Here is a 20,827-nt window from a genome sequence, read left to right as displayed (position 1 = left end):
TACTAAGGCTTTTCGAGAGGTGTGTCTTACTTTCTTTACTATTCGTTCATTTTTAATCGATTTAAAAAATGAGGAGGTTCTCAATTCGTTCCTTTATAATAATAATAATAATAATAATTTTTTATTTCAGAATTAAATTCCATCTGAAGTGTTAGTAATACAAAATCTTGAAGTGTTAGTAATACCAAAAGTTTCTTAAAAAAAGCAGTTCATTTTATTTATTTTACATTCACCATGGCTGGTCTTGAGCCAACATATGTGTGTTAACTGAAAACTTTTTTTAGGTGAATCGATTTAGATTGATTTAGATGATTCTTTTTTATTTGAAAGAATTACTTCTGACATGGTCCAATTTAAATTATATCAAGATCTGAAAGGCAGTTTGGGCAATCCTTAATAATGTGTAAATGTAATTGGATTCGACAACCTTAATGATATTCTCGTTTTATTTTGTTGAAGTCACTTTTCTTTTTTGTTTATTTTTTGTATGCTTTGATGTGTTTAAATGAGATGTTAATAGTTGTTTCGTATACACACGTGCATGTTACGATAATGCGGGGCACATGCACGTGCCAAACACGTGTTCGCGAACGACTTCAACGATAAAAGAATAACAATATCCTGTTAGTTAAAAATCAAACACAAAAAAAATAAAATTGGAAGAGTGGATTGAGAAGCCGCTCCTGCTATACGCCAAGTATTTTCTCCCATAATTGCAGCTTAACGAAGCCTACGATAACTGCTTATTTTTTAATGACTAGTGAAGAACATAACTACTAAGTTAAATTTTTTTTATTGCTTAGATGGCTGGAGGACGAGCTCACAACCCAGCTTGAGACATAAGTTCTAAGATCTCAGTATAGTTACAACGGCTGCCGCATCCTTCAAACCGAAACGCATTATTGCTTCACGGCAGAATAGGCAGGGTGGTGGTACCTACCCGCGCGGACTCACAAGAGGTCCTACCACCAGTACAACATATAATGTTAATCAATCATTTTTTATAGCACATCAATTAAATTGTATTAGCGTATCATCCAAACTGCTTAATGAGCTAGGTAAAGCATGACATTGCAATGGAATTCACATTAATATTCAGTACCTAAGTAGTGTAAGCTTTAACTAATTCATAATTTAATTTACGGCCTGAAATAAAATAAAGTGTCCTTGAACACAAGAGCCAGTGCGAATTAATTATTTTTTGTTAAAAATTTACAACTACATATCTCTGTAGTTTAACATCCTTCTGATGCGCTATCTTCTATCTTCTTCTTCTATATATATACGATACGATATCGATAACGAACAGCAATTCATTTTTATATATATATATATATAAAACTCGTTAGTCTCGCTAAAACTCGAGAACGGCTGGATCGATTTGGCTAATTTTGGTCTTGAATTGTTTGTGGAAGTCCAGAGAAGGTTTAAAAGATAAATATGAAAATGCTAGGATTTAAATAAAAATAACAATTTTGTTTTCCCTTTGATGTGTCCCCCGTCGAACGGATTCCTTTTGTTTGTTTTAAGTTTATTTTATACAAAATTTTATGTATTTTATTTATCGATTGAGGCACTACGAAGTCTGCCGGGTCAGCTAGTTTTAAATAAATTAATTTAGATCAGCCGAAAAAAGTTTAGTTTAAAATAAATTAACATAATTAAAATTTGTAGGTAATATATGTTAATCCATATAAAGATGGATATACTCGCAATATGAATGCCCGATTGAGTTGACAACTTGTTAGTTGTCATTAACACTTAATTTTAAAACTCGATTTAAAATCGCACGAACCAAAGTTTTAGATAATTTCGATTTACCGAACTTATTAAATATTTAAAGCTTTATTTTTAACAAGCTGTTGAATATTATGTAACGAAAACAAGTTTAAATTTACTTAGGTTTAGCTGTCAATTGCCCTTTATTAATTTAGTTTAAAATTTAAGTTCAAGTTTATCAATAAAATTGAGTGCTATTTTAATAATTTTTTGTACATTTAAATAAATCGGAAAAATTCTACAAAATTTATCTGATCATTTTTATGACCATCATAACTACATATTATTCGACTTCACTGACACGAACTGTAATTAAGAAGCCTATTCAAATCTCTTATGATTTAGCAACTCTTCGAGTGAAACTACATGCTTCCAATATATAAACCTTCATTCAAAATAAATTGCAGTCACAATGACTATGAAAATAAATTTTCGGACATGCCCATCATCTAAGCCCGCGGTCACGGTGCTTATTTTAAAACGAATCTAAAGTGCGCTAAGTAAGGCCTTTTCATGAGTTCTGTCTCATGCGAGGTTTGGATGCTGGTTTTTGAGCGACAGGAAGTTTTAGTGTAGCAGTTAAAAAAAAAAGCCCGTGTGTACAATGTATTTCTCTAGAGTATAGTGACACGAAATCCTTTTGTGACAGTGTATCTTTTCATTACCGTTGGTACACTTTATTATGTTCGGTGGTTGCCAGTTTTGACAAACACTTTTACGTAAATATGTCCTTTGGAGATGAGCTCCAAGTACTGATTGCATTTGGATTGTAATGGCAAGGTAGTTTAAGGTCTACTTTGTATTACATGATTTCATAAAGCCTACACCATGTGATTTTCGCCACGCACTAATAACAGTTGTCCTACCCTTTAGGACCCTACAATTTAGGCTAAAACAATTTATTTGTTCTACTTTTTTCTCAAACGAAGTCACTGCTTTGAAAATAGTGCCACAAATCCTAACCTGTTTTAAGAATAAATATGTTAATCATCATAAGTAAAAGAACATTCTCGAATCCGAAGAGAAATCTATTTCGAGATCAATTTGATCTGAACATTTGAAAATGACAGTACTTTGCAAAATTGAACATAAATAGTGAACTTTTCATCATAATGTTATCTAAATCGAGACTTAAAAGTGCATAATAACCAAAATCAAATCAAATCAAATCAAAAAATTTTTATTCAACATAGATGAAAGTACATACTTGTTGAACCTCAAAAGAACTACCGCCAATTCACAAGAACTAGCCTCCGTCCTGAGAAGAATTGGCAAGAAGCTCAGCGGGCATGTCTTTTTTTTAAATATTAGATTATTTTTTTAATATTAGATTTTTTTTTCATATTCATTTTTACATGAGTATACCTAATAACATAACAATTGGTGGGAATGAGCGAGCAACTCATTCCCACTTTGTGCAATCTTCTAGATAATCATTGACTTTATAGTAAGCTTTATTGCACAGATGTTCTTTAATAGTTTTCTTAAACCTATGTATATGTAGGTTCTGAACATCTTGTGGGATTTTGTTGTACAGGCGCACAATTATATTTAAATTAATCTATTACGCATAAAAATTTAAGTTGCTAAATCAGATTCCGCAGAAACAAGAGATTATGTTAAATATGAACTTAATTGAAGACGAAATTTTAAACTAGAATTCGCAAATTAATGTCATTGTTTTACAAAACCTGACACGAATTTGGCTCTGGTTTTGCATCGGATTGTAACGATCTGCATATTTCACCGTTAGACGGTGGCGACCTCGCAGTGTTTACGCGTGTGGTTTATTATTTGTGTTTTGTGGTGTAACGGAAGATGAAACCGACTGACCTAGTTAGCTCAAACCTAAAGTGCACTGAAACAAAATTTTACTCAAAGGTTTATGATGATTAGGGCGTCGTAATTCAACTTTATGTTGACAGATGCTATGAATGATCTAATGTCGGTTCCAACACTAATCAATGATTGCATATTGTAGGATCTTTCGTGGATACACCTATCAAACCCTCTATGTTAACAGCTATAGAAATATTGCCTTATTATTTAGATTTATCTATAGGCAGCTTAGAGATCCGGAAATGAGCCGAAAGACTAACATTTCATTATTTACAAGTCTACCCCAGCATCTGGATACCTAGTTGTTTTGTTACATTTTCATCGACTTGAATTTTGGTGCTGGAAAGTACTGAAATTTCAAGGTATCAAAAACGTCTCGGATTCCGCGAAATAGATAAAGATGCCAAACCAATGAAAGCAAATCAATCACCCAGGCAATCTGAATAAGAAAATAGTGCATTCGACTGAAACAACCCACGTCAATAACACAAAAAAAAAACCGGCTGTTTTTTTATTTTTATTGTGGTGAAGTTTATTTTGTTTATTACATAACTCAACGGTTGAGTTTGAATAATTTTATTAAACGAACATACATTCTAATACTTTTTATTTACCTTTTCACTTTGAGGTTTTTCTTTTGAAATAAAAACTTTAAGAAATAAATCACAACCTATATACCTTACTTAATACTTAGTTATTTATGTACCTATATAAATATATAAATCACACACGGTTATCCGGCTTCAAATTAAGCCGTCGTCATTCAAGTCGTCGTGGCCTAAAGGTTTAAATACGTTTAAATATACTATACATATATAGATAATAAACACTCAGCCAAAGAGCAAACAAAACTGACGACTCTCGGTGCCACAGTTATAGGCGCTAAGTATTGCTCCATCGAGTCAGTAATTCATATAATACTTTTTATGTCTGGTTAAATATATATATCTTAAAGTACCAGTTAAACACGGTTACAGTCCAATGGGGCAATGGCTAACGTATAAAATTTAGTTTTCAAGTTACAGGGCGCTTTTATTTTGCCTTTTTTCGCTTATCTTTGCCGCTAGGGGCGCCGTTCCAACTGTTATAACCAATTTTTACGCTATCGACAACATTAAAAAACTCGCATTAAGCACACTGATCATGCTTTGATAGTGATATGGTAAAAATATTCCCGAAGCATCCAACAATAACTATTTTGAGTTTCAAGTCAATCAAACCATTGTTGCTGTTTTGCAGCAAACATTTGTTTGTTTGTGTTGTTTGTGTTGTTAAAATAAACGGTTCACATTTTTCGAATGCTTTACATCACTACACTAGTGTATATTCATACGTAGGACAAACTATAGACACAGAAGAAACAGCGAAACAATTTTATGACACTAATAAAAATGAGATTAAGCCGTAAAAGTAGTTTTAATCATATTTATAACTCACAAAAACGACGAAAATTTATTGTAATTAAGCTTGTGATTGTAATTGTTGTCCTAGTCTCATTTCGTGCTTACCTACATATAGACATACTCGTAGAACACAACTTGTGTACACTTCGAAGATTCGTAGAACAAATCAGTAAAAATCAAATTAATCAACCATACGTACAAGTTCCTAATTGTATTACATAGGTACCACAATAAAGTATAAGGGTAAGCATAAATCGATTGCTCTACGTAATTCAAAATTCAAAGTACATTCGTGATTCATAATAATTACAGTTCAAAAATCCGCGACTTATCCGTATCGTAGACAGAATAATATAATGTAAAGCTATGTAAATATTTAAATTGAGGGATGAGCCCGTGTGACTTTTTTTAAGGCTGGGGAATCCGTTTACGGATACCCGGTTGAGGTTAATGTGTATATGTTATTATTATATATTCACCCACGATATATTATTATTATACACGACCTGAAGAAACTGACAGGCAAAAGGGTCACCAGTAATCCTTCCTTCCTAAGAAAACATTAATTTGAGAACGTGCGCAAAAAGGCAATTATAACACGGCACAATTATTAAAAACCACAGAAGCGCAAGGTCAACGACCTTAAGCGACGTGGGGAGTCGTCTGCCGAGTTGCCTTTGCCTTAAATTCACGAAATTACGAAATCTAAGCCTCTGGATTTTTTTTTATTTAACGTCGATAATGTTTTCATTTTTAACATGATTCCCTAATTGCTCTTAACTTGGTTTACATCATTTAAAAAAAAGAGTCAAGTATGTTTTATTATTAACTAAAGCACATAAAAATAAACAGAGCCTAGTATCTATATAGGCTAAGGATCAGAATCATATACTTTAAACAAATTTTACTTTTCGAAACTTATACAATTTTCATGATCACAGACGATCAAAGTGACAGTCGTCAACAATGCGCTAAGTACAGTTTACAGTTTGACTTTATAATAAACTAGCCGTACTCGCCGCTTCGCTGGGCCTTTAAAATTGACATTATTATTTATTGTCATTATTATTAGGTAGTCTATCACACATATAAATATTAGCCTATCCATTAAGTACATGTATTTTCAACATGGGTACCATGTTTCAAGTCAATTGGATGCATGGTTCAGTAGTTGTAACGGAACATCAGTAAAAACCACTGTAGATTTATATATTAGTATAGATTAAAAACAATAAACGCGAAATTAAATCGTAATGGTAATTTTTAATTATATCTAAGAACCGCATGAACAGATTTTTTTTTCGGTTATTTATCCAGAATATGCGATTTTTATTTGCTGTAAATTTCATGACATAAGCAAGCCTACGTGCTGTTATCGGTTACACAACGTAAATGCCTTCGTCCACTACGGGACATGCGATTAAATTCCATTGTATTTTACAACGACTCTTCCATCCTGCAACAATAACTTATTATGCAAATTTACAACTTAGTGTGCTTCATTTTGATACAAATGTCCCGCCGGCCATTTTAAAGAAGTCCTTACTATTCATTCGTAGTAACAATTCTCTAAATTCCAACGCTGTTCCTTAAAACGCGTCCTCTTTGTTAAAATCTTAAGTACATGTTGCAAGCTGACAAAGATAAGTTTTTTTTTTATTGCTTAGATTGCGAGCTCACAGCCCACCTTGTGTTAAGTCATTACTGGAGCCCATAGACATCTACAACGTAAATGCGCCACCCACCTTGAGATATAAGTTCTAAGGTATCAAGTACTATAGTTACAACGGCTGCCCCACCCTTCAAACCGAAACGCATTACTGCTTCACAGTATAAATAGGCAGGGTGGCGGTACCTACCCGCGCGGACTCACAAGAGGTCCTACCACTTAGCTTCTCTAAGCTGCGAGAGCAGCTATTGTCGGTTATCTTTCGTGACCTTCCACAAACAAAAGACCAGTCCAGACTAGATGTTTTTTACGAATACATTTTTATTTCCCCGTATAATAATATATAATAACATAAATAATTTATGAAACAAAATTATATACCTACTTAAAACATGTCGCCGTATTTGATGTTGCAGTTTCGATCACTTCAAAGTATTCACATAATCAACTAACGAAATTGTTGCTTTCAAACATTTTCTCAATTCGCGAAACCGGTTCGATTTAAATATTTTAATCATTTTTCACATGACTTTTTGAGAGCTTTCTCGTGTCGTGACCGACTGGATGAAGTAAAGTCCGTCGATGATATTACTTTATACTAAAATTTGTAAGATGCAGTGAAAGTTATACACTATAATTCAAATTAGATAAGCCAAAAGTATGTGACAGATAGGTACATAATTTAAATACCTTGTCTATCTCTCCTTCACGAACATATTTACGTTTATTTCTAAAATGTGTATGTTTTAATGTTGTTAATTTATAATTTATCTCTTAAGTTCCTGCAAGCATCCTATTATTTTTCCATTTTTTAAATAAATAAGAATAAAGAAAAAAAAATGTAATTGAAATTTAGTTATTGTCATTTGAAACAATCACTACATAGTATAAAACAAAGTCGCTTTCTCTGTCCCTATATCTCTATGTATGCTTAAATCTTTAAAACTACGCAACGGATTTTGATGCGGTTTTTTTTAATAGATAGAGTGATATTGAGGAGGAAGGTTTATTTATATGTACCTATAATAACATCCATTAAATATTGGAGAAATAAATCATAAAATACAGTTTTCGAAGCGAAGCGAGGGCGGGTCGCTAGTATATAATATACCTACATGAAACAATTTTTAACACTCTTTTGTCAGTTCAGTATGTATATATGTATATTTGTATGTAACGAAATCATTTGATTACGTTTTTCGCGGGTTTTTACGAGCAAGATTTTCAGCTTCTCTAGGAAGTCTCCCAAACTTGTGAAGCGACCTGAATCATTCCAGATGTAAAGCGTAGGTACATACCAACCACTCTCGAGCAACGTGACCGACGATATTATAATCCTCTTACTGTCTCATCAACTTATCCACAGTAATATTTTACGAAAGGAACCTTGTCTATTTGTTTCGTTTTTAGGCCCAAGCCAAAGAATTAGCTTTGACTAAATTCAGCAGGAAATAGTTTGAGCCCTAGGCAAAAAAAAACAGCCTATGTTTCATCGCACTGCTAAGAACTGGTGTCCACCTACGCGATATTAGGTGTAGTTCACGTGGGTGAAGCTGTGTTTGAATAAGCGTTTACTATATAACCAATGAAGAATAATTACAGTGACCACTATTTGACAGAACATATGACATGTTAATGGCAGCATTTACTACCGGCCTGACAGCTACCTTCAAAATATACCATAAATATATTTATCTATCTAAAAAAAATTAAAAACATTAACGTGTTCGTATTAGTAAAATATATTTATATTTCGGGACATTCTTTGTAGTTTTATTACATACTAGCGACCCGCCCTCGCTTCGCTTCGGAAACATTAAAACACACATGAAACCAAAAAAAAAATTAAAAAAAATTTAAAAAAAGTAGCCTATGTTCATCAGGGACAATGTCGGCTTCTAATGGAAAAAGAATTTTTCAAATCGGTCCAGTAGTTTCGGAGCCTATTCGAAACAAACAAACAAACAAATCTTTCCTCTTTATAATATTAGTATAGATTACTACTACTAATTAATATTCACAATCACTTACCAATGCGTGAGAAAGATTCTATCGAACTCCAGAGCTTTGTATTCTGTCTTAATGCTGGACATTGTGCGTCGTTCAAATAACCACAAACACTTCATCAACTTGATTTGAATAGTTTTTTAAACTCTCATAGATAATATAGTGTCGATTGAATTTTAGTTTGAATTTTTCACATTTAGGTATTTTTATTAAGTCTTCGATTTATGTATCAATTTTGCAGCTTCTATAATGAAATTCGCGTGCGTACGTTTCGTAAAACATAGTATTCATTTAAGTGAGACTCGTCAGGAAATGCACTTTACCTAGAGCATGCGTGCCGTTACATTAGCATGCTGTATTGACAGGCGCGTTACAAATAAATTGTTGATGTTTATTCTCTCTGTTTCGGTATTACTAAGATTACCGTTTTGTGTGCAAACAGGCAGTTGAACTTGTTTTTGAAGGCGAAAACGAAGTCACACGTGTAAACTGGCCGAAAATAGATACTAATCTAGAAACAGAATAATAACCTATAAGATATGAATACTTTTTTCTGTGCCATAAAAGAAATCTAGTTTGTAGGGAAAATAACGGCGCTCTTTTATTTATTTACTCTAATTCGAATAGGAAGTCACAAGTTTCTTTATTATAAATAACATAGTAATAATAAGTAGGTACTTTTTTTCTGGCAACTCAAACATTATCTTTTTTTACTAAAGCCTTTTACTAAATAGGTTTACTTACACTCGTCGCACTGACAATAAGTGGTGGAGAAAAGTACTGGAGTGGAGATCTCGTACTGGACGTTGTAATGTGGGCAGACATCCAATGAGGTGGACCTAAAACCTGGTCAAAATAGCCGGTGGGGACTAGATGCTCCCATGCCCCAAAAGGCAAGAGACCGAAGTGAATGGAGTGCATATGAAGAGACCTTCACTCATACGGGTTGCAGACCAAGAGCTAAGCTAAGTTACTATAGTTTAGCTCGCATAGCTGACGCATTTTTCCATTCTTGGGTGCAGACCGCAAACTATGCGAACTAAGCTATGTGAGCTAACAAAAATATGCGAAGCTAAGTTAGTTGTGTAGGCCGATGCGCAGCTACACGAGCTAAGCTAAGCTCTTCTCGCCTTCCACGCACGCCCTTCGCACATCCTTCGCCGGTGCTTAAGTGTATAATCTATGGCCAGTGCTGTCCAGTGTCCTTTGTCGTATGCACGGTCGTTTTGTAGCGATTAAGGAGCAATTTATTGAAATTGTCAAACAACTGTCTGTACTATGGAACTGAACTCTTGTAACACGATAATATAACTGAAAATGTTCATAACCTAATTCGTAAAATAAAGTTCTAAGCTCTCCACTTGCGTACCGAGATTGAATGTGTTGAATCCTAGATCTGGAATGTCCTTTTCTTAAGTAATAATAAGTCTGTATTAATCTTCTTTTTCTATGTGCAACGTATTCATCATTGGAACAAATTGTCCGTCTCAACAAAAACCGTCTAATTGAACTTCGCAACACTGACTGATCTTTGGCTTAGCTTTTGGTGTGCACGCCATTTATTTCTGGCTTAGCGTAGCCTAGCTTGCCTAGTTTAGTTTTGGCATAGCTTAATTTTCGGTTTGCAACCGGCTTCAGCATTGGGTGGACACGGGATGAAGAAGAGAGACTTACATTTTAATTTTTTTATTAAGCCATCTTATCTTCCACCTACGTATGTACACTAACAGATTGCAATGCAACTAAGTACTGCTACGACTAAAGTGCAAACTAATACCTACATTGTTTGATCGATGTTATTAAGTTTGGCTGCTGTTTCTTTTAGAGGATTATTTTCGTTAAAAAACACATTTAAACTAACTTTGAAAATTTGTCCTATATCCTTGTATTCGTGCCAACTTGACCGAAGGCAATCGAATTCGTAAAAAAATTAAAAAACTTTTGTCTGCTCCTAACTTCCTATCCGAAGTATTCAGTTTACCCGGAATCATGGCGTTTGCAAAATCAAGAGCTCATATAATGAAAATCGTCATAGGAACACGCTAATACTAATGTACATAGATATCTGCGAAAGTTTAAAGCAAAACTAGTAAAACTAGAGTCGTTATTTGGCCTATTTGCGTTTTGGTGTCGTGGCTCTGAGAAGCCAGTGAACTAAGCTGTTGCTCGCGCTACAAAAAAAGACTAATTCAACGAAATTTAATATTTAATTGCCTTATTGTGTTCACACGTCTCAACATAGTGTAATAACGGTAAACACATAAGAACGTAAGAAACATGATTATCATTCTACAAGCCTCATAACACTTTTTTCTTGTTGCGTGCGGTCTACGTGTCGCAGCGAAGCGACGTGTGATTGGCACCTGACCAATACCATAGGTATGGTAGTCAATTGAATTGCAAATTCGAAGTTTATTATAATACCATTTGTTGCTAGTTTGATTTTCGTAGCGAAAATATATAATAATATGTATATGTAAAACGAAATGGTCTGATATGCAGAGATAACAAAGAGTTGACTTTGTTTTAGATTATGTATCTTAACAATTTGACTAGCGATAATCTATTCTCCGTAAAGCTCCAAGATTTTGACGATAAAAATTAGAACAGCACTATGACTTATTATTTGATTATAGTTAAGTCCTAATGTTAAAAAAACATGTTATAATAACGCTTCGTAGTGTGAAATGTTACAAAACTCGACTAGTACTAATTCTGTACTAATTCTGCCGATGAGCTACAAAAAGATATCATCGTTTCAAGATTTTAGGATCATTTTTTGCTTAGATGGATGAACGAGCTCTCGGCTCGTCTAGAACGGTCACTTGATATTTATTAATGGATACGACGGACTTTTTAAGGTGTAAAGACAACTAATAACTGGTGGTATGACCTCTTGTGAGTCCGCGCGGATAGGTACCACCACCTTGCCTATTTCTGCCGTGAAGCAGTAATGCGTTTCGGTTTGAAGGGTAGGGCAGCTGTTGTAACTATACTGAGACCTTAGAACTTATATTTCAAGGTGGGTGGCGCATTTACGTTGAAGATGTCTATGGGCTCTAGTAACCACTTAACACCAGGTGGGCTGTGAGCTCGTCCACCCATCAAAGAAATATAAAAAAAAATAGTTGAAGTACGTTGAAAATCATGACAAAGCTTGCGATCCTGATCCGGTGATAGATTCAGCTTATTCAGCGAAGCACTACTGTTGCTAAGGCTAGTGTTAGCAAGTGCTCCCAAATTAAACCCGTGGGCTAACTTACCAAATGGCGCGTTGGAATTGCCAATTAAGTTACCAATGATTAAATACGGAGAAAAAACCGAAGCTTTACGACCTTGAAGCGCAATCATCTATTTACTGCATCAAGTATGCAATTTTCAAATCATTCGAATTAACAATATGCGAACACAAATAATATGATCATGGTAACTTATTTATTTATTTATTAGCGAAGTCACTAAAGTTGGGTATTTCTTGAACTTATTCTAAAATCAAACTTGAGCACAAAAATGTTAACTTATTCATTATGTACTCATTTAATTGTACTAGCTGTACCCGCTTCGCTGGGCATTTAAAATTAACATTATTATTTCTCATCCCCACAAAGATTCTCATCATTAACGCCCCTACAACTGGTATAAGGAGTCCAACACTCATATATTAGCCTATCCATTAAGTACATGTATTTTCTACATGGATACCAAGTTTCAAGTCAATCGGATGCATGGTTCAGTAGTTATAGCGGAACATCCGTAAAAACCACTGTAGATTTATAAATTAGTATAGATAAGTAATAAAATAAAACAACTTATTAGGTATGTAGATTTTGTTCTCTTATTTTATTTTTATCTTATTGCTAAATTAACAAACTAATCTATACGAAATGTACCGCCCGGCTGTTTCCGATGATCTTATGATCTTCACCACCTGTAATAAAGTATCGCGTTTAATTTTTATTATTATCGCTTGATCTACAACAAACAAAAAAATGTCGAAAACGTTTTATCACTTTAAAAATCAAACACATTATGTCTACATCTGCTTTCTTTTTTAAATGAGAATTTAACACAGACGATTATGATTTTTTTTCTCCTGCTTATGCTGATAGCCTTGAGAGGCTGTTTCAGCTTCGCCCTAACATGTAGGTGAGCTCACGGGGTTCAAACCAGAGTGTTGCTAACACTGGCCCTAAGCAAGAGCAGTGCTTCGCAGAATCTACCACAGGATCGGAAACGCGACCCACTGAGAAGATCCGGCGAGAAACTCAGTGGGCTATGTCTATGGGTAAATGAAACAAAAAAAAGTGCTTTAAATATTCTTATACTCGATTTGAATTCTGACGTACTCAGCCAAAGTAAGGTAAGTGATTCGAAATATGAGGCAGCGTAACCGACGCGGTGTATCCAATGAGCCTTAAATTCAAATTAACATACAAAGCTTGCACGAAAACCGGGAGCCTAACACATCGAATTCAAGTACCGATCGTGACCATAAAACACGCCAAAATTGTGTAACTTCACTTAATTGATTTTTTAGTTACAAGTATCATTGTTTTCAATATGATCCGCTGATTTACAGGGTACCTATATGTGTACAATATCTTCCTTCAACAAATATTCGTAAAATTATCGAGAGAAAAAAAAACCCTAAAATGAAGGGTCTAACTGACATAGGTTTTGTTTGTTTTCAACCGATTTTTTTAAATATTTTTTTATTTACTTCTATTTTTGAAAATATCTCCAACAAATATCACCATATCCAATGACTACAAAATAGGGATAATGTGTATAGTGAATATTTGAATGTGAGTTTCGCCAATTTCAATATTCAAATATTATTATATCACACTCTTCCAAGGGCAGAGATAGCAATGCAATAATTTAATAGCTTTGTTATTTTTTCGCTTTTTTTAAAATTTGAATTTAAAAATTCGATTATATGAATTTCGAGTCTTCCTTCAAGTAGCTTTTTTTTTCCTACCTAAGCTGAGAGCCTTGAGAGACTATATCAGCGTCGCCTTAACTAGTAGGTGAGCTCACGGGGCTCAAACCTGACGTCGTTGCTAACACGAACCCTAGCAAGAGCCGTGGCTTCGCAAAATCTACCACCGGATCGGAAACGCGACCCACTGAGAAGATCCGGCGAGAAACTCAGTGGGCTGTGTCTGAGGGTTAGCAAGTAGCTGTAAGTTCGTATCGAGACTAAAAAGGACAAATTAAGAATAGTTTGAAAACTAGACAACACCTTATTATAACTCGCCGAACTAAAAGTAAAATAATTTTAATATAAAACAATAATGTAAATGTAATATCAAAAAATATATTTATTTTAAACTAAGAATTATTCCCCAAATTATGAATGTTTTCGTTAAAATAGCGTGGTCATATTAATTGAATGTCTTTGTTTTGTTATGTCATCGAGAGGTAATGACATACTCGAAATTTGCTATGTCAAATGCGTATGTTTTTTCCGTTGTTCTCCTACTTATTATACATTATCAATACGTATATCCTGAAATAAATTAATTTTCATCATATTTCCCTAACAATATTTTATCGATATTGTTTAATTAATCATAACATGCTATATTTCCGTTTAAAATCGAATACAAACATTTGTTACACTTTGAGCGCCATCTATCGTGCTTTGAACAACTAACTTATAAGTTCATCAATAAATGCCCCAAAGTTATATGTAGTTACTGGTAGGGCGTCACCTGAGCACACACTGGTAGGTACCACCGCCCTGTCTATTTATGCCGCGAACCATTTTTTTAATTTCTTAGGTGGGTGGACGAGCTCACGGCCTATCTGATGTTAAGTGGCCCATAGACATCCACAGCATAAGTGCCGTCACTTACCTTGAGATATGAGTTCTATGGTCTCAGTTTGTACAGTACAATGGCTGCCCTACCCTTCGTTAATACGTTTCCGTTTGAATGGTGGTCAACCGTTATACTATATACCTGAGACACTCTTGTCTCAAGAAGGGTTTTTTTTTATTGCCTTTGTAGGCAGACGGGCATACGGCCCACCTGATGGTGAGTGGTTACCGTCGCCCATGGACTTCAGCAATGCCAGGGGCAGAGCCAAGCCGCTGCCTACCGCTTAATACTCTCCACAAGCCTCGTTTGAAGAAGGACATGTCATAGCGCTCGGGAAACACCGTGGAGGGGAGTTTATGTATATGAAGTTTGGTTACCACCTAACACCAAGAAAGCTCCTTTACCCTTTTAAACATAAAAAAATAACTTTTTTTTATATCAATGAAATGTTCATACCTAGAAATTTATGATAAATGACTCACCTGTCCTCGTTTAAGTCCAAAGTATCTCGCCACAGGGTCACCTGCTTGTATTCTCATCAACATGTTCTCTTTCAGCTTACTGTCATTCATTTAGGAAATTTTCATTTAAATGAACCGATTTTTTTGTCTGTGTATAATGCTATCTCAGTTACATATTAAGTCAGTAGTGAAATAACATTAGATTGAAATGACTATGGGACATTGCCAATTTAACCATTACATTTTTATTTCACTAGACGGGTTCACGGCCCGTCTAGTTTGAAGTTGTTATCAGAGCCTATAGACAACACAATGTCACCACTCATCTGAGACAGGAGGTCAAATGTTTAATTTCCGAAACCTAAATCTATCTTTGTTGCTTCTATCAATATTGCTATTTCTAATTTCTAAACGTTGTCAGTAAAGGATACTATCTTGCCAAGAGTTCTTGCTTTTCATCAGGTGTCAGCACAATATGTTCCGGTACCAACTCATGTTCGGTTATATTAATCAGAAGTTCCGATTCAAGGAACTGTTCTAGAATGTATTTGGGTGCCATATCAACCAGTGACTGTTTGGCTGATGGTGACATTCCTGAAAGTTACGAAAGTATGAATTTTATTTTGAGAGATTTGAGATTCCTTAATACATATTATGTACATAGGTGGACTTTTACAATGTATTAAATTTTCATGGTTCATCACTATGCAAATACGAGTTTTTTTTTTCATATGTCTGACTCATAAATTTCAAAGAAATTACTCTTAGTATTCCTCTTTGATATTGCGAAGATGGCTGCCATCATAATACAAAATTCCCTTTGAAAATAGCAGTTGTAGATTGCAGAGGTTTATTTTTGTTTTTGTAACCGGCTTACAAGCATATGACCAGCCTGATGGTGAGTGGTTTCCGTCGCTTATGGACAGCAGCAAGACCACAGTCAAGTTGTTGCCTACCTCAGAGTAACACATTCAAGCCACGTTTGAAGAAAGACATATCATAGTGCTTAGGAAGTACTGTGGAGTAGATTTAATTCCAGAGCCGGATGGTATGTGGCAAAAAGATATCTGGAAACGCACTAACGATGAACACATGGATTCCACATAGTATGGATGAACAGGGTGCAGATAAGGTTTTCATGCATTTAATAAATATATATCGATATTTACACATTAGGAAGTGGCTAGTTATAAAAATACCACTAAAGCTATATTTATACATTGAGTTTCCAAAATACAATCAAAACCACAAAGTTTTACAATTAAGGAGTAAAAACCAAGATACTTATTTTGCTCTCTATTTGGAGAAAAATATGCATTCTCGAGTACTATGTAGGATACTTTTGATTAGTTAATGATACATACCCGCCTGTACAACAACAATAGCCCTATGAATATTCTCTTCTTGCATTCTTGTACAATATGTCTTTATAGTTTTTATACCAATTTTAGCTTCATCAGGAAAGAAAACAAACATCTGATCTGTTGGATCATCATTATGAGCCACTAACACAATCAAATCACTTCTTGCTGGTCTTTTCTCACTAAAAAAAAAAGCTGAATTAAATTCTAGATTTTTTTTATAAATCAACCCAAACTTGATGATTTTCATATTAATTTCATCATTAACCCATAGATTTCTTTTGTTGGCCATGAGTTGAATGATCTGATAACATAAATTTCCAATTATTCACACAGTAACTATGTAATCATTTACTATAGAGGTGGTATTTACATTATTCTCTTTGAAAACAATCATTTTTATAAGTCAAAGTGACATTTCATTGTGAAATATTTAGATGCTAAATTACATACTTTCAAGAATTTTGAAAGGACAGCTGAAGAAATGGAAATGTTAGATAATAAATTTAAAAACAGTCTAGTACATCGCTCTCTGTCTCAGACAGCTCAGTTATATTTTGGTAAGTAAATTTAGTACACATCATTATGGTAGAAAACACTCATTATATTGTAGTGATTCCTTAAAAGTTTTTTAACCTGTGCCGACTTTTGAAAATATCAACATTTTATTAAAAGGCTGTTGATGCTTAATTACATTACAAAAAAATATTTAAGCAATGAAGCCAATGAAAGAAACTGAAAGTAAACTTAAAGATGTTAACAGTGAGAACCTATTAAATTGGAGATTCCAATAACATAAGAACAGCTTCAGAAAGATAACAAGTATGAAGACAAAAACGTTGAATTGCTCTGTAACTGGATCCGAAACTTAGTTATACTACAATACCCCTGAACCAAAATGATGGGTCAGTGGTGTTTACAAATTCATATTTGTGTTTTGATTTCATACAAGAGATCTCACTTGCAGCTACTCAGTACTTCTTCAAATTATTCTGACTTGAAATTAAACAACTTGTACAATACATATGTCGGGACAAATTAACAAATTATTAAAAGTTAATTTAATGTTTGGACCATTGGGGCTGATTTGTTAAATATAAAAATATAAAAATTCAAGCTACCTACAATTAGCTTTAAACTGAACAACATTATACATATATGGATTGACAATGGAAAGGTCTAAACTATATTTTATTTTTGCTAATTATAAAACGGTACAGTGCTATCCCACCATAAAGAAACATGTAGCAGATTTAATTATAGTGGACAACTTTAAAATTACAACAAAATATAGCAGTGAAAAGAAAAGAGAAATGGGGTCTGCAAACTCCACTGATTTTGATGATTAGTATTAACCGTTGCCAGATCTTCAATCCAGACGCATAAATGCGTCACTGCATGATAGTTTATTTAATACTGTATACGCAAATTATAAAATTAATAATTTTTTTGATGGATGGATTGCTCTTAGCCCGAAGTCCGAATGTCTTTCTGGCTACACTAGAGCGTATCAGATTAATAAGGTTATAAGAACAATAGTATACCTTGGTTTATCGCCAAACTGCTCTTTAAATTGTTCTAAAGTTTGGTCCAATTCATCTTGCGTGACTAAATATCCTCGGTCATGGCACAACTGTAAATATTATGCCTCGGTTACTGTTAGAATCCAACCAACAAGATGAATAGCATCAAATATAACCTCACCTGCATTACAGTTTTACGTATACGCCAGAGTTTGTAAGTTTCCGCGTCATCATCCATGTTTTATAATCTACTTAAAACTGATAAATCCCTTTCCTACAAACGATAATTTCATTGATTCTCTTGTTATATCTAGGTATTACCTGTAATGTTTTTAAAAAATATTGCTTCTTTTGACAGCATACAGATACGCAAAGGAATCACAGTCCATACAATAGATTTTTTTATAGCAAAAGCCATTCATGTCTATCTTTTGAAAAATAATTGATCTTGGAATGAAAATTAATAACTTGAAATATTATTAATTGATGACATATATACAGCACCGTAGTTGTTAGATGAGATGAAATTAATGAACCTCTCATTAACTGTTCGGAATTTACTGACAATTCAATAAATGAAAGAATCCGAGAAACTGAATTCGGCCACTTCATTCTGTTTTCAGCCCCCTTTTTCTAAAAACTATACGGTTAATATCCATTTTAAATCTTTAAGCTTTGTTATTTTATCCATATTCAAAGGCAGTATTCTTGGAATTATTCATTTTTAATATACATATTGTCATCATCTTTACATAAAATGAATCATGGTCTGCAATATGTTATTTCGAAATTACTAGTACAAACTTCAGAGACTTCAATGAAAACAGTTTGATGCATTCATTAGGGCTCAGTGGAGGGTAGTTGGACATCTGTCAGATCACACGCGTTTCGATTATTTTTAGTGTTTTTCCCGTTTTTTCTGTGTTTTTAAGAATTGTGTTGCCCTATTTTTGTTGGTGGTGGATTAGTTTAAGTTTCATTTAACTGGTAAGTGTATTTTTTATGTCAATGTCGTCCTCGGTGGGCGAAAACGTCCCGCCGGACAGAGGGAGGTCTTCTTTAGATTCAGAGATGGACGATCTTTCTCTAATGCTTAATTCTCCTGTAAAAGCTTCACAAAAACGCCCTGCGGAAGACGTATTAAGCGTCCCAGAAAAAGATCAGCTCCACATTTACCGGCAGCTGCCTCGAATCAACATACCTACACCCGGCCAGGTTTTGATAACAATTCAGTTCTTAATTACTCTGAAACTGACTCTGGCCCTTTTGTTGTCCATGTATCTCGTTCAGATGGTGACTTTGCCCCAGTTTCGAACCACACACGTACCCTTAAAATTGCTCAAATTATTTACAATGGTAAGATCTCAGGGATAGATGAAATTAAAAACATGGGTAGAAATAGGGCTGCTATTATTTTTAAAACATATAACGAAGCGAATTCATTTTTAACAAACCCATTACTTTCATCTAACAAATTGTCAGCAATTATTCCACGCTTTCAAGTTACCAGGATGGGTGTCGTGAGACAAATTCCTGTAGAGTGGTCTCTTGAGGACCTAGTCTCATGGATTGAGTGTCGGTCTGTTTCAACCACCGTCATTAAAGCCAGAAGAATGAATAAGAAAAAGAAAATAGATGGAAAAACAGTATGGGAACCGACGGGTACAGTTGTCCTCTCTTTTCTTGGGCAAGTTCTTCTTAAACATGTATATTGTTGCAGCGTTTCCCTCCCTGTAAACATATATACTCTTCCCACTATTCAGTGTTTAAAGTGTTGTCGTTTTGGGCACATTCGTGATCAATGTCGATCGCAAGCCCGCTGCTCTCGATGCGCAGGCCCCCATGAAGGTAATTCTTGTAGTGTTCCAGAAAATAACATAACCTGCTTGTTCTGCTCTGGTTGTCATCCCGCCTCTGACCCGAAATGCCACGAACATGCCCGTCAAAGATCAATTAAGATGGTTATGTCTGAAGAAAATATTAGTTATATTGAGGCAGCTCGCAGATTTCCTTCAGTCCGCACCTCCTATGCCGATGTTGCCAATTCTTCTCTTCCCCAAAAACCTATCTTCCTGAGCCGATCAGCTCCATCTTCGAATACCCTCCCGTCTTCCTCCCCCTCATCTTCTCGTCATACTCCGTCAACTTCATACAAAAAAACTGTTTTTATTGAAAAATCGTCTAAACCAATACTTTCCAAGTCTTATGATCGTCATGCTCACAACGATATTATTAGCCCTCCTAACTCTTGTTTACCCAATGGTTGTGCTCTTAGCACTCCCACCCCCTGTGCCCCTGCTACAAATGATAATCTCGCGGAATTAATGTCAATGCTGCTTCTAAATATTTTATCAAAATTCAATGATATACTACCGAACAACGTCTTGATTCAGATTCACGCTTTAATCTCTAGTCTCGTCAACTCTCAACCAAAGCATAATGACGAAGGTCCTACAATGGAACTGTCGTAGTATCAGAAATAAAAAACAAGAAATAATTTATCTATCTAATCAATATAACCCTGTCCTCTTTGCTGTTGCGGAGTCATGGTTGAGACCGGATACTCTGCTTAGGGTGCCCGGGTTCTCGTGTCTCCGCGATGACAGAGACGACGGCTGGGCAGGAACTGCTATCTTGGTCAGAAGAAATATATCTTATTCTCGCATTACTCTTCCTCCTCATTCCTCAGCAATTAACATTGTAGCAGTTCGCTGCTTTAACATCACAGTGGTCTCAGTGTACATCCCTCACCCTAACAGTAACCTTATTCAAGAATTTTCGACACTCTTAACCTCTCTTCCATGTCCTCTCTTAGTCTTAGGAGATTTTAATATACGCCATACAATGTGGGGTTCTGAGTTATGTGACTCAAATTCCTCATTATTTCTTGATAAACTTGATGAATTAAATTTGTGTCTACTTAATGATGGAACTCCCACCCGTAGAGTATCTCCATCCCA

General features: G+C 34.7%; 1 protein-coding gene across 1 annotated transcript; it reads right to left on the bottom strand.

The window, feature by feature from the left end:
* Nucleotides 1-12,506: 12,506 nt before the first annotated feature.
* Nucleotides 12,507-18,216, bottom strand: Rpb5 (DNA-directed RNA polymerases I, II, and III subunit Rpb5). The gene is made up of 6 exons (XM_028173751.2): nucleotides 18,049-18,216; nucleotides 17,889-17,977; nucleotides 16,348-16,526; nucleotides 15,415-15,577; nucleotides 15,005-15,083; nucleotides 12,507-12,625 (listed from the first exon to the last, which is right to left on the bottom strand). Exons 1-6 carry the CDS (start codon nucleotides 18,103-18,105, stop codon nucleotides 12,560-12,562), a joined length of 633 nt encoding a protein of 210 aa, XP_028029552.1. The 5' UTR covers nucleotides 18,106-18,216; the 3' UTR covers nucleotides 12,507-12,559.
* Between the last annotated feature and the right edge of the window lie 2,611 nt (nucleotides 18,217-20,827).

This window comes from Bombyx mandarina, chromosome 19 (genome assembly GCF_030267445.1).
Source record: "Bombyx mandarina strain Sakado chromosome 19, ASM3026744v2".
Classification (NCBI taxonomy): domain Eukaryota; kingdom Metazoa; phylum Arthropoda; class Insecta; order Lepidoptera; family Bombycidae; genus Bombyx; species Bombyx mandarina.
This window is presented reverse-complemented; position numbering and strand designations above follow the sequence as displayed.

Excerpts from the sequence above, each read along its gene's own strand:
- Rpb5 (XM_028173751.2), bottom strand. The coding sequence starts at position 18,105 with ATGGATGATGACGCGGAAACTTACAAACTCTGGCGTATACGTAAAACT. Across the intron at positions 15,578-16,347 it reads TATTGTTGTTGTACAGGCGG|GAATGTCACCATCAGCCAAA; the intron begins GTATGTATCATT and ends CGTAACTTTCAG. Across the intron at positions 12,626-15,004 it reads TTGGACTTAAACGAGGACAG|GTGGTGAAGATCATAAGATC; the intron begins GTGAGTCATTTA and ends ACTTTATTACAG.